Raw genomic sequence first — 10,559 nt, 5'->3', positions numbered from 1 at the left:
GGGGGGAGCTGGGGTAAGTGTTACAAAAGCAAGGGCCTGATTTCCCTCCCTGTTGGTTCCTTCAGTTCTTATCCCACCCCCTGGGGAAGGAGGAGAAAGAGAGAAGTCATAATTCCTCATTTCAGTAGACTTTATAGCTCCCAAGCCCTCTTGTACACATAAACAATTAGCCAGTTGTTTTAACAGACAACTGTTGGGCACCTACCATGTGCCAGACTCTTGCCAGTAGGAATGCAAACATTAATTTAAAATGCAGTTTTGTCCCCAAGGACTCAGGAGGAATTTGAGGAAAATAACATTTACAAAGCACTTTGTGATTTTCACAGAGATGCCACATACATGACCTCATTGGGTCCTCACAATAGCCCTCTGAGGTGGGGAGCACTCTCCCCATTTTACAGAGGAGGAAACCAAGGCTCAGAGAGGTAAAATAACTTGCTCAAGGTGGCGCAGCTAGGCAGTGGCAGAGTAGGGTTCTGAAACAAGGTCTACCTGATTCCAAAGCCTTTGGGTTCCTGGGAGTGGCAGGGGTGGGCTGCGTCCTGCAGAGGCTGATGTTAACCCTCCCCCCCCATCCCGGCAGGGCTCCTGGTGCAGCAGATCATCTTCTTTCTGGGGACCATGGCCCTGGCTTTCCTGGTGTTCATGCCCGTGCTCCACGGCAGGAACCTCCTACTCCTTCGATCGCTGGAGGCCTTGTGGTGAGAGAGGCAAGGGGCTGAGGGTTCTGAGACCCCTTCCCGGAGGACCACTAACAGTGACACCCTCCCACCCCACCCTCAGGCCCTTCTGGCTGACCTTGGCCCTGGCTGTGACCCTGCAGAACATGGCAGCTCACTGGGTCTTCCTGGAGGCTCTCCATGGATGGGCAGAGCTGACCAATCGGTGAGGCAGCTCCTGGGCTCTCTCAGGCCCCCAGCCTCTCCTCCTTCTGTGCCTCTCTCATTGTGCCCTTCTCCCTTTAAGGCCATCTCCCCTTTTTCTCTCAGGGAGCCCAGTGGGTAGTAAAGAGAGCTTGCTTTACCCATAAAGAAAGGGAAGGGCCGGCCAAGTGGCACAGTTGGTTATGAGCTCACTCAAGAGTGCGAGCTCTGAGCAACAGCGGTTCGAGTCCTGGCCTGAGCTGAGCAGCCGCTGAGCTACCAACAGGTGGCAGGATGGCTCAGCTTAAAAAAAAAAAAAAAGAAAGGGGACAGCAGTCCAGCCTAGTCCACATACCTCTCTGTTTACCTGTCATGGGGTCAGAAATACCCCATGAGCCTTTCCTGCTTTGAGGGTCAGCAGTACCCTCCCCTGGATCCTCTGTGCCCGCAAAACCATGTGCCTCCCTCTTTACAGGAAGGAGGTTAACAGAGACTCATTTCTGTGTTAGATCGCAAGGCTGTGGGAGGACCTCGGCCCCAGGAGGGACCCAGAGGAGGGAGGTGGAAGACACCAGGGTCACAGAAAGATCCAGGTAGACCTGGACTTAAACCCCAGCTCTACCACTGACTAGCTAGGCAGGCTCAGCTCAGTCACCTACCCTCTCTGGACCTCAGAGATTTTCCCTTCTGTAGAAAGGGTGACACTGCCTGTCTCCCAGGTGGCAGGGAGGGCCAGCTGGGTTCATAGAGAGTGGGCCCAGCGCGGGAAGGATGCATACAAGGTGTACTCAATAAACACTCAGCAACTATGGTCAGCTAGGTGTGTCCCTGACCCTGAGGAACGGGCTGTGTGGGGACCTGCCTCAGCCTTTCTCCTCCATCCCAGGCGCATGCTCTACGCAACCACCTTCTTTCTCTTCCCCATCAACGTGCTGGTGGGTGCCGTGGTGGCCGCCTGGCGAGTGCTCCTCTCTGCCCTCTATAATGCTGTTCACTTTGGCCAGATGGACCTCAGCCTGTTGCCACCTAGAGCCGCCACTCTCGACCCTGGTAAGGCCACAGGGTGGGGGCCAAGGAGGGATGGGTTGCTCAGGCTGCCCAAACAGTAAGGGAGGGTCTGCCCGGACCTGACCTACGTGCAGATCTGCTCACGGAGGGGGACTGGGACCACCACGTAGGTGTGTGTGGTGGGCCCACGTACTCGGGTGGCCATGTGCTCCCACATAGGGTGCCCAGGGCACCCTGTGTGTGTGTTAGGGCCTGTCTGGGGCCCTCCTGCCCCAGCACTGCCACCTCTCACCCACCCCAGGCTACCACACATACTGCAACTTCTTGAAGATTGAGGTCAGCCAGGGGCATCCAGCCATGATAGCCTTCTGTGCCCTGCTCCTGCGAACACAGAAGCACCGGCCCGCCTCAGCCCCCCAGGATGGCCTCAGACTCAGGGCGGAAGAAGAAGGTGCGCCTTCGCATGGGGGATGGGAGAACTGAGCCTTCCTAGCTTCTCCCAGGAAGCAGGCACGCCCCCCTAAACCCCAACACGCACCACTGACTGGGTGCCAGGAAAATGCTCCCTTCCTTTGTCCCTGGGCTTCCTGTAGGAGAGAGGAAGTGAGAATTTTCCTGGCCCATTCTGGTAATTTTTTCCATCTCTCTCTCTCACACACACACACACACTCTTTCTCTCTCACTCCACATGCATGTACACGCACACCCTCTCACACAGAAAATGAGATAGCCACTTTGCTAAGGGGCTCTGTCACGACCCTCACCCGAGGCCACCCCCACCTCTCCCTCTCAGGTGGTATGTCCTCCTCCTCCCCTTCCCACCTGCCCGAGAGGTGTGCAGTAGGGAGGGGGACACCAAGCTGTCCCTAAGCCCTTGTCCCAGCCCCACCTCCGGTCCTCTTTACAGAGCTCAGCCTCTCCCGCTTCTGTCTGCCACCCTCAAGGTGACATCCTAAACCTTTACAAACCCCCCTCTCAGTCCCGCACTTCTGCTGGCACCTGGAAACCCAGTCTCAACAGCCTCCCCACATACACAGGGGACTTCCAGACTCTGCTCGGGTCTGGGTGTGGGCGGACCCAATGGGCTGGGCTTGCTGAGTGACTCACAGAAGGTTTCCCCCTCGCAGGGATGCAGTTGCTACAGACCAAGGACCCTGTGGCCAAGGGAATGGGGCCCAGGACCAGCCATGGCAGGGCCCGCTGGGGTCTGGCCTACACGCTGCTGCACAACCCAGCCCTGCAGGCCTTCCGGAAGCGGGCCCTGTCAGGTGCCCAGGCCAATGGCGCCCAGTCCTGATGGTGAAGAAGGCCCAGCCACATGTTCTCTTCTGTCCTGGGTGCTTCTCCTCCTCCCAGCCCTTCCCTCCCGGCTCCCCCAGCATCACCCCAGCCATGTCAGCCTCTCAGCTTAGTACCAGCTCTGCCAGTAGGTCCCCTGGACCAGGGCCCCAGTGACTAGCCCCAGAGGCTAGAGATCGCCATGGCTGGGTGAAGGTCTGCCCACACTACAAGTCTCAGGAGGGCTCTAGTCTGCCCGCTTGGTCTTGGGAAGCCAGAGAGGGCTCTGGAGAAAGTAGCTGGTGGTTTAGGCCCTTGGTCCAGCAGCAGTGGAACCAGCGTGGAAACATGCAGGCCTCTCCCCATGCTGGCTCTGCTGCCAGGCTCCAGGGCCTTACCGAAGGCTTCTGCACACTGGCGTGGGCGACTCATGCTGGGACAGCTTCTTGCTCCAGCTCAGCCCCACCTCCGCCTCAGCCCTCACCACCTCTGTCCTACAGCTTCCCCCTCTCCTTTCTGGGGCCTCGGGGCCTGCAGGGCAGCCCGGGAGGAAACCGATGGGATCCTACAGCAACAAAGTCAGGGCTCACACCCGGCCCCACACCGAGTTGCCCACACTTGAGAACCTGATATTTTTGTAGTTGGTATGCCTTTCGATATTATGAAAGAGTTTAGTGTGCTCCTTGTAATAAACTTGTCCCTGACAAACAGTCCTCCTTAGGAGAGGGACACGTGGGAAAAACCATCCGTAAATCAACAAGGGGTGTATGGGGCTTGGGCGGGGGTGGGGTATTCTGGTCACATGCTGGGTTGGGCCCTCTGGGTGAGAGGGGCCGAGGAGACCCCCATAGCCACATCCCTCTTGGTGGTGGAGAGCCTGGGGACCCTATGATGCCACCCCTGAATCGTTTGGGCATTGGCTTTGGAAGTAGGACTTATTCTGGGTCCTCGAGAATGGGCAGGACTGGAGGAGCAGTGTGAATAAAGGTGCAGTAAAGGAGCTATCCTGATGGGAGCAGCCCGAGGATGCAGAGGGCACGGGCAGCCGGGCGGGCATCCCTGCTCCTGCTGGGGGCTGGTAGAGGTGGGGGACTGTGTGAGTGAGGGAGCGGGGTCCACTGTGAGGCTGGGGGCTATAGAGGAGGGGGAAAATGTGGCCACTCCACAGAACTGGGTCAGTGGGGCCTTGAGAAATGTCTGCGCAATTAGTGGAGACCAAGTCCCGCCCACTGCAGCCTCAAACACACATGAAGCCAGGGGTGGGGACAGGAGCTGGAACCCACCTTCAGGCTGCCTGTGAACAGGACAAAAAGGGCAGGCTCTGATCCCACTGTAGCCCGTTGAAGAATGTCATCCTGGCCCTGTGTTGGTGACTGACAGGGTCACAGGCATGAGAAGGTAGATCAGGTCTTAGCCCTTAATGAGGAAACAGTCACAATAGAGTGTGATCAGGCTGGGACACTGGATGCCCAGGGCTGTGAGAGACAGAGGAGGGGTCCTAGTCTTTCTGGAGGAGGTGATACCTGAGCGATTTCAGAGGCTGATTTAACCAAGTGAGGAGCAGGGGAAGGGTGTCCAGCGAGCGAACAGCATGAGTAAAGGTGCAGAGCATGACCCGTCACAGAACATTAAGAGAACAACTAATCAGCAGTTCCAGGAGAGGTGGGGAGGGGTGGGCCACATGGGAGAGCCAGTCAGAGGGGCCATGAATGGCAGACTCGGAACTCAGCGCTTCACTCCACGGCAGTGGGAGCCACAGATGACTTTAAAGTAGGGGAACAGCTAGTTCATTCAGAATACAGCTGTCCCCCAGCCGCCCCTGACTCAGGCCTTAGGCCCATGACCAAGAAGCCAGGCCTGCTTAGCTGTGAATGGAGCCAGAGACGTCAGGGGTCCAAGTCAGGTCAGGATTATCAAGCCTTAGGTAATCAGTCCACTAGACCCTTAAGCATTACCATGTACTACCCTATCCTTTGTTTTCTGAGGAAACTGAAGCCCAGAGATGGGCAGTGACTTACCGAAGGTGACACAGCACAGAGGCTCAGCTCCTGCTGCTTTCCACCAGATGTGCAGTCATCCTTGACATGTGCTGCTGGTGACATCTGCTCAGTGGGAGCTGTAAGCTGATGAGGGGGTTTGAGAGGTGCTGTTTTCAGACCAGAATAAGGGGGAAGGAGGCTGGCCAGCCTCCAAGGCTCACAGCTGCTATCCCAGGCTCCTTGGTCTCCCTGCTCTGCTTTGCTGGGTTCAGCAATCCTGAGGGCTCTGGGCAGAGGCAGCAGAGCCTCTCCCATGGATGGGGTCTTGTCCTATGAGTTCCTTCAATCTGGAAAGGGAAAGGGACAGAGGTGGTGGGGAGACACATCTGACCCAGCACAGATATAGGGTTCTACAGTTCCCAGATCCTGACCCCATCCACACGGTTCTTGTCCTAAGAGATCCGCAGGCTGCTGCCAGCCCCTCATCCCCCAAGTCAGTTATTGCTCCATCTGCTCTGTGGGTAAAGACTCCTACTGAAAGACGTTCCTTCAGGAATGTCATTTCCTCTTCCTGGAAAGGTGAGAGGAAGTACCTCCATTTCCTCTGGCTTCTCCCTCAAATCTGTTCTTAGTCTCCCTGGGTCTCCCTCCCTCCCTCCTCTCACCCCTATGTCCCGTGTCCCCTATCTTCCCTTTTCTCCCCCATCCATCCTTTTTTGCCTGTCTCCCCTTCCTTCTCCATTCCCTTACATCTCTTCCATGGACAGGACAGGGAAGGAGCCATAACCCAGAGCATCCGTTTCCCTCACCCCCCACCCCCCTGCAATGATGCCTCAGGCCCCTGTTGGCAGAAAGCACCACTCAGGGACCCCAGGGGAACCTCTGTAATGGTTGTCAAGCTAGTGCCCTCATTTGTCCCATGGGCCAGTTTGGGGGAAGGGAACATCTGCAGCTCAGTTCAGCTGGGCCACTCCTCCCATGCCACCCGCCTGCCACACAGTCATGTATGTGTCACAGGCCCTGTTCCATGTGGACAGGCAGGCTGGACACTTGACTCTCCAGACCGGACCTATCCCCCACCGGGTGGCTCCTAAATCAGACAACACTCCAGCCAGGTGCAGGGGAGCACTGGAAACGCCATTTATTTCTCTGCTGCCCCCAGGCTGGCTGGCCTCTTCTGAGTGGCAGGCTATAGACGCATACTTGGAGAGAAAGGCAGGGCAGGTGTCCAGGATGGAGAGGCACAGGCTGAGGGAGGAAGGATGAGAGGAGAGGAAGGCCATCCTGAACCATCAGTCCTGTCTGAGATGAGGGCAGAGACTCCAGAGCCCCCAAATCATCAGAAAACGCAAAGGAGCAGTGGAAGCTCAAGCAGGTCACAGAGAGCCTCAGAGCCACACCAGACACTGCCCCTCCACCCCATTCCTCTCTCCTGTGCCCTGTGTGCTGCAGGCTACCTCCTGGCCAGGCCCCCAGCCCCTAGCCTTCGCCAGCTGGTCAGTCCCAGTGCCTGGAATTCCATCAGTGAGGCTTCACCAGTGGTTATGGCGGTGCCCTGTTAGCACGCTGCCCCCACAAGGGAGCGTGGGCAACATGGTTAGCAGCAATGACACCGAAGGCGGTGAGTTATGGGATCAGATCTGTCCTTGTCACTAGCTTTGAGCAAGTCTAGAAGTTGAGATGGTGAGTGTTCCAGAAGGGGTGAGAAGGGGAGGTAGGAAGATGTATCCCCCATGCAGACCTTGGGAGTAGCCCAACCCAGGCCCCTGCAGGGACGTCACAGAGTCGGGGGAGGAGTCAGGGAGGCCCTGGGGCTGCTCCAGCCCAGCTGGGTGGGGTTTGAGGCTAGGAGGAAGCGAGGAAGAGGAGGAGGAGGCTCTGGCCCAGCAGGAGCAGGCCTAGGGGCTGCTGCCCGGAGACCCTGTTCCCCACTGCTGTAGCCTCGGAGCCCCTGGTATGGCTGAGGTAGATGATAACCACATTGTCCTCAGGACCCGACGGCTGCACCTCATTGTCAACTGTATAGCAGCCCTTGCCCTCAGCTGTTTTGCCATGGAGCCTGTGCCCCAGGGTGTCCTCGCCACTCTCGCCCGGTGTGGCCAGTGCCACGTTCACTGAGCTCTCTGCACTGCCCAGCTCGTTGGTGGCCAGGCAGCTGTAGGTGCCTTCCTCCAGCTTGCCAAAGTCAGGGATGAGCAGGCTGCCATTGGCGAAGGCTTTGAAGCGTGGCCAGCTGCTGGCTGCTGGGGAACCAGGCAGGGCATGCCCATCGGCACCCACGTTGGGGCTAGCGATCTCCACCATGCCTCCAGATGTCTGGATGTGCCAGTGAAGCTGGGGGGCCGGCTGCCCCTCCACATCACAGTGGAGCGCCAGCACGAAGCCAGGTTGCAGCTCGGCACCGTCTTGGCTGGGCTGGTAGGTGAGCTGCACCAAGGGCGCTGAGCACGGCAGTGGCAGCAGGCGGTTCAGCGGTGTGCCCTTGAGCACGTGGGGCGACGTGCAGGTGATTTTGTCCTGCTCCGGGATGGACACAGTCGTCGTGGTCAGGGCCCATGTCTTGAACCACATGATGCTGCAGGTACAGTCAAAAGGGTTGTCATTGATCTGCAGGTGGGACAGCAAGGTGAGTGGTGCAAAGGTGCCCTCGGCCAGTGTGTGCAAGTGATTATGGTTGAGCTGCAGCGAGCGCAGGGCACAAAGGCTGCGGAAGGCATCGTGAGGGATGAAGGTCAGCTCATTGCTGTCCATCTTGAGCAACTGGAGGGCGCTGAGGTTGTGCAGGTCACTCCAGGCAAAGTCAGAGATGAGGTTGTGGCTGAGGTCCAGGTTCTTGAGATGGCCCAGAGAAGCCAGGGCGCCAGCGGCCACCGTTCGGATCTCATTGTGTGCCAGCCACAGGGACTGCAGCAGGGGTACCTCCCTGAAGGCGCCCTCTGGCAAGCTGGGCAGCCGGTTGGCTGATAGGCTCAGTGTGGTCACATTGGCCGGGAAGTCCAGCGGCACGGCCTCCAGGTCACGGTAGGAACAGTCGATGATCTGGAAGCCACACTTCTCCCCACAGTCGCAGGGCTCAGGACAGGCCTGCCCCAGGCCCAGGAGGACCACCCAGCACAGCAAATGCAGCTCCTGCATCCTACCTCCTGCAGAGAAGGACATGCCGCGAGGTGACCCCAAGGACCCATGGAAGGTAGTCACCCCTCTCCAGACCCCAGCCCAGAGCTCTTCCTCATCAGAAGGCCCTGCCCCAAATAATCTAGCTAAGACCCAACATCACCTAACCCACCACCGCTATTCTACAGAAGGGGAAACTGAAGCCCACAGAAGGGCCAGGACTTGCCAGAGGTCATGCCGCCAGGAGGTGTAAAGGCAGGATGCAAGAGGACCCCAGCTCTTCTTCCGAAAGGAGTGCTCCTTGCCTCCACCAGCTCCTAGCTGACTTTATGACTTGAAATCTGTTTTCCAGCCGCCCCCTCCCCCAGCACTCTGCAGAACCTCCCTCCTGCCCTCCCACATCCTGGCTGCAGGCCCTCCCACTGGAGCCCCTATAGGTATGCTTTGCCCTGGCCCAGACAAGGCCCCTTGTGCAGTGCACGCCACCCCCATCCGCCCCACACACCCCCTCCTGCTTCTACTGCCCATGACCACAGCAGACACCAGACCCTTTCTACAGAATCACTCCTGCGGCCTGCTGTTCAAACTATGCCAGGCAGCTGCCTAGATAAACCCCACCAGAACACTAAGCTAACTTGGGGGAGGCTAACAGCTCAACCCAAATGCTGCTGGGATTCCAGGACTGCAGTTGTGGTTGTTCGAGGGGCAAATGCTCCCTGGACAGGTCCAAACAAGAAATTGTCCTAAGCACTTTGAGCCAACAGGAAAGTGCCTAGGGGGCCCCCGGGCCCAGCAGACCTCCCCCTCTTCCCACTGACCCTTGGAGCCTCCTCCCGCTGGCTTACCTTCAAACTACTCTTAGTCAAGTGGAGCCTCTCTTAAAATGGAACCAGAAAACAACAAAGGCCAGAGTTAGTACAGGACAGTCTGCAGGGCCAAGGGGGGAAGAGGAGGTGGCTGGAGGACGAGGCAGCCTGGTCCCTGCCCCACCTTCGGTTTGCGGTTGCACCTGGGAGCCAGTCCACCCTTTCCCTATGGGGTGCCTGGGACCAGCTGCTGAGAGGACGCTGCAGGAAGGGACCCGAGGCAGCCTACACTCCCTCCCTTCCAGCAAAACAACCGCTTCTCTACTGCAACAAGGACCTGTGTTTCATAAGTGACACCAGAAATTTCAAGGGGAAAAGATGCCAAAAAAACTTTTTTTCCCTCTCTCTCTCACTTTTAGCAGCTTCAGCTTCCTTAAAGGCACAGCACTAGCTGGACATGATCCAAGAAAAGATGGGCAGAAGGGTTTTTATGGTGGGAAGGGTGAGAAACTGAATCTCAAGGAAGGTAGGAAACTTCTAAGCTCACTTCAAACAAGAAAAAAAGGGGGACCATGCTCCATACTGGGGCCATATGAGCATCTATGTGTGTACATGTGTGTGCACGTTAGAGTGTGAATGTGACATCTCTGTGGGGATGAATTTGTGTGTGTGTTTGTGTGGATGTGGGTGTGAGACCGTGTGTGTGAATTTGCATGTGTTGGGGAATGTTTGAGTGTGTGTGTTTGAGCAGGTATGAGACTCTTTTGATGTGCTTGTGTGTGTGTGTCTGTGTGGGTGTGTGGGTGTTTGTATGTATATTTCAGTGTGAGTGTGTGTTTGTGTGTAGAACTGAGTGCATTTCTTCATCTGCGTGTCTGTGTGGGTGTGTGAGAATTTGTGTATTGGGCATGTGTGTGTATTTGTGTGCAGAAATATGTGTTTCTGTGTCCATGTGTCAGTGTGGGTATATGAGAGTTTGGATGTGTATTTGGGCATGTGTGTGTGTTTGAGTGTAGAAGTATGATCTCTGCATCCATGTGTCTGTGTGGGCATGATAACGCTTATCACTAATTCAATTCCCAACTCTCCCCCAGTTGGGTAAATCTCTGGACATAAGTAAACACGTCAAGTCCTATATCAGTTTTATCTCCTGGAAGAATTCGCTCCCTGAGCCTCTGACCTGCTCAGTTCCGTTTCTTCAGAGGCCCGCTGTGCCACAGGCTCGCGGGGATGGCCCACCTCCATTACTCAGGCTCCCTGCCACCTCTCTGGGGTTAGAGCTCTTGCTGCCTGGACCCCACAGCATCCCCTCCTTAGTTTACTCATTTTGGCGGTGGGGCAAAACTGCAATAGCCACCATATGAGAAGGTATCTTTTTCTTTTTAAAGATTTTTATTAAAATATAGCTAACATATTAGTTTCAGATGTACATCATAGTTATTCAACAGTACCTATCTGGCACTATACATAATTATTACCATATTATTGATTATATCCCCTATTTTACATCC

The 10,559-nt window shown here is 56.4% G+C and overlaps 2 protein-coding genes across 4 annotated transcripts in view; one reads left to right on the top strand and one right to left on the bottom strand.

The window, feature by feature from the left end:
* Positions 1–3,889, top strand: part of STRA6 (signaling receptor and transporter of retinol STRA6) — a 39,305-nt gene extending 35,416 nt beyond the window's left edge. The window contains exons 15-19 of one of the 2 annotated variants that reach the window (XM_019668004.1): positions 584–701; positions 784–885; positions 1,750–1,913; positions 2,173–2,322; positions 2,999–3,889. In XM_019668004.1, coding sequence (XP_019523549.1) covers positions 584–701; positions 784–885; positions 1,750–1,913; positions 2,173–2,322; positions 2,999–3,168 — 704 coding nt within the window. In that variant the 3' untranslated portion in view covers positions 3,169–3,889. The remainder of the gene's footprint in view (positions 1–583; positions 702–783; positions 886–1,749; positions 1,914–2,172; positions 2,323–2,998) is intronic. The other variant, XM_019668005.1, reaches the window with a different exon arrangement.
* A 2,357-nt stretch (positions 3,890–6,246) lies between these two features.
* ISLR (immunoglobulin superfamily containing leucine rich repeat) lies at positions 6,247–9,708 on the bottom strand. 2 transcript variants are annotated; one of them, XM_019667936.1, is made up of 2 exons: positions 9,088–9,708; positions 6,247–8,271 (listed from the first exon to the last, which is right to left on the bottom strand). In XM_019667936.1, exon 2 carries the CDS (start codon positions 8,261–8,263, stop codon positions 6,974–6,976), a length of 1,290 nt encoding a protein of 429 aa, XP_019523481.1. In that variant the 5' UTR covers positions 8,264–8,271; positions 9,088–9,708; the 3' UTR covers positions 6,247–6,973. The 2 variants fall into 2 exon arrangements, with proteins under 2 accessions (XP_019523481.1, XP_019523480.1); XM_019667935.1 differs by lacking the exon at positions 9,088–9,708 and having other exon boundaries at positions 6,247–8,696.
* Between the last annotated feature and the right edge of the window lie 851 nt (positions 9,709–10,559).

This window comes from Hipposideros armiger, unplaced genomic scaffold (genome assembly GCF_001890085.2).
Source record: "Hipposideros armiger isolate ML-2016 unplaced genomic scaffold, ASM189008v1 scaffold_511, whole genome shotgun sequence".
Lineage (NCBI taxonomy): Eukaryota > Metazoa > Chordata > Mammalia > Chiroptera > Hipposideridae > Hipposideros > Hipposideros armiger.
Note: the sequence above shows the minus strand (reverse complement) of the source record. Positions and strands in the feature narration are given on the sequence as shown.

Coding starts and splice junctions, on each gene's coding strand:
- ISLR (XM_019667935.1), bottom strand. CDS start 8,287: ATGTCCTTCTCTGCAGGAGGTAGGATGCAGGAGCTGCATTTGCTGTGC.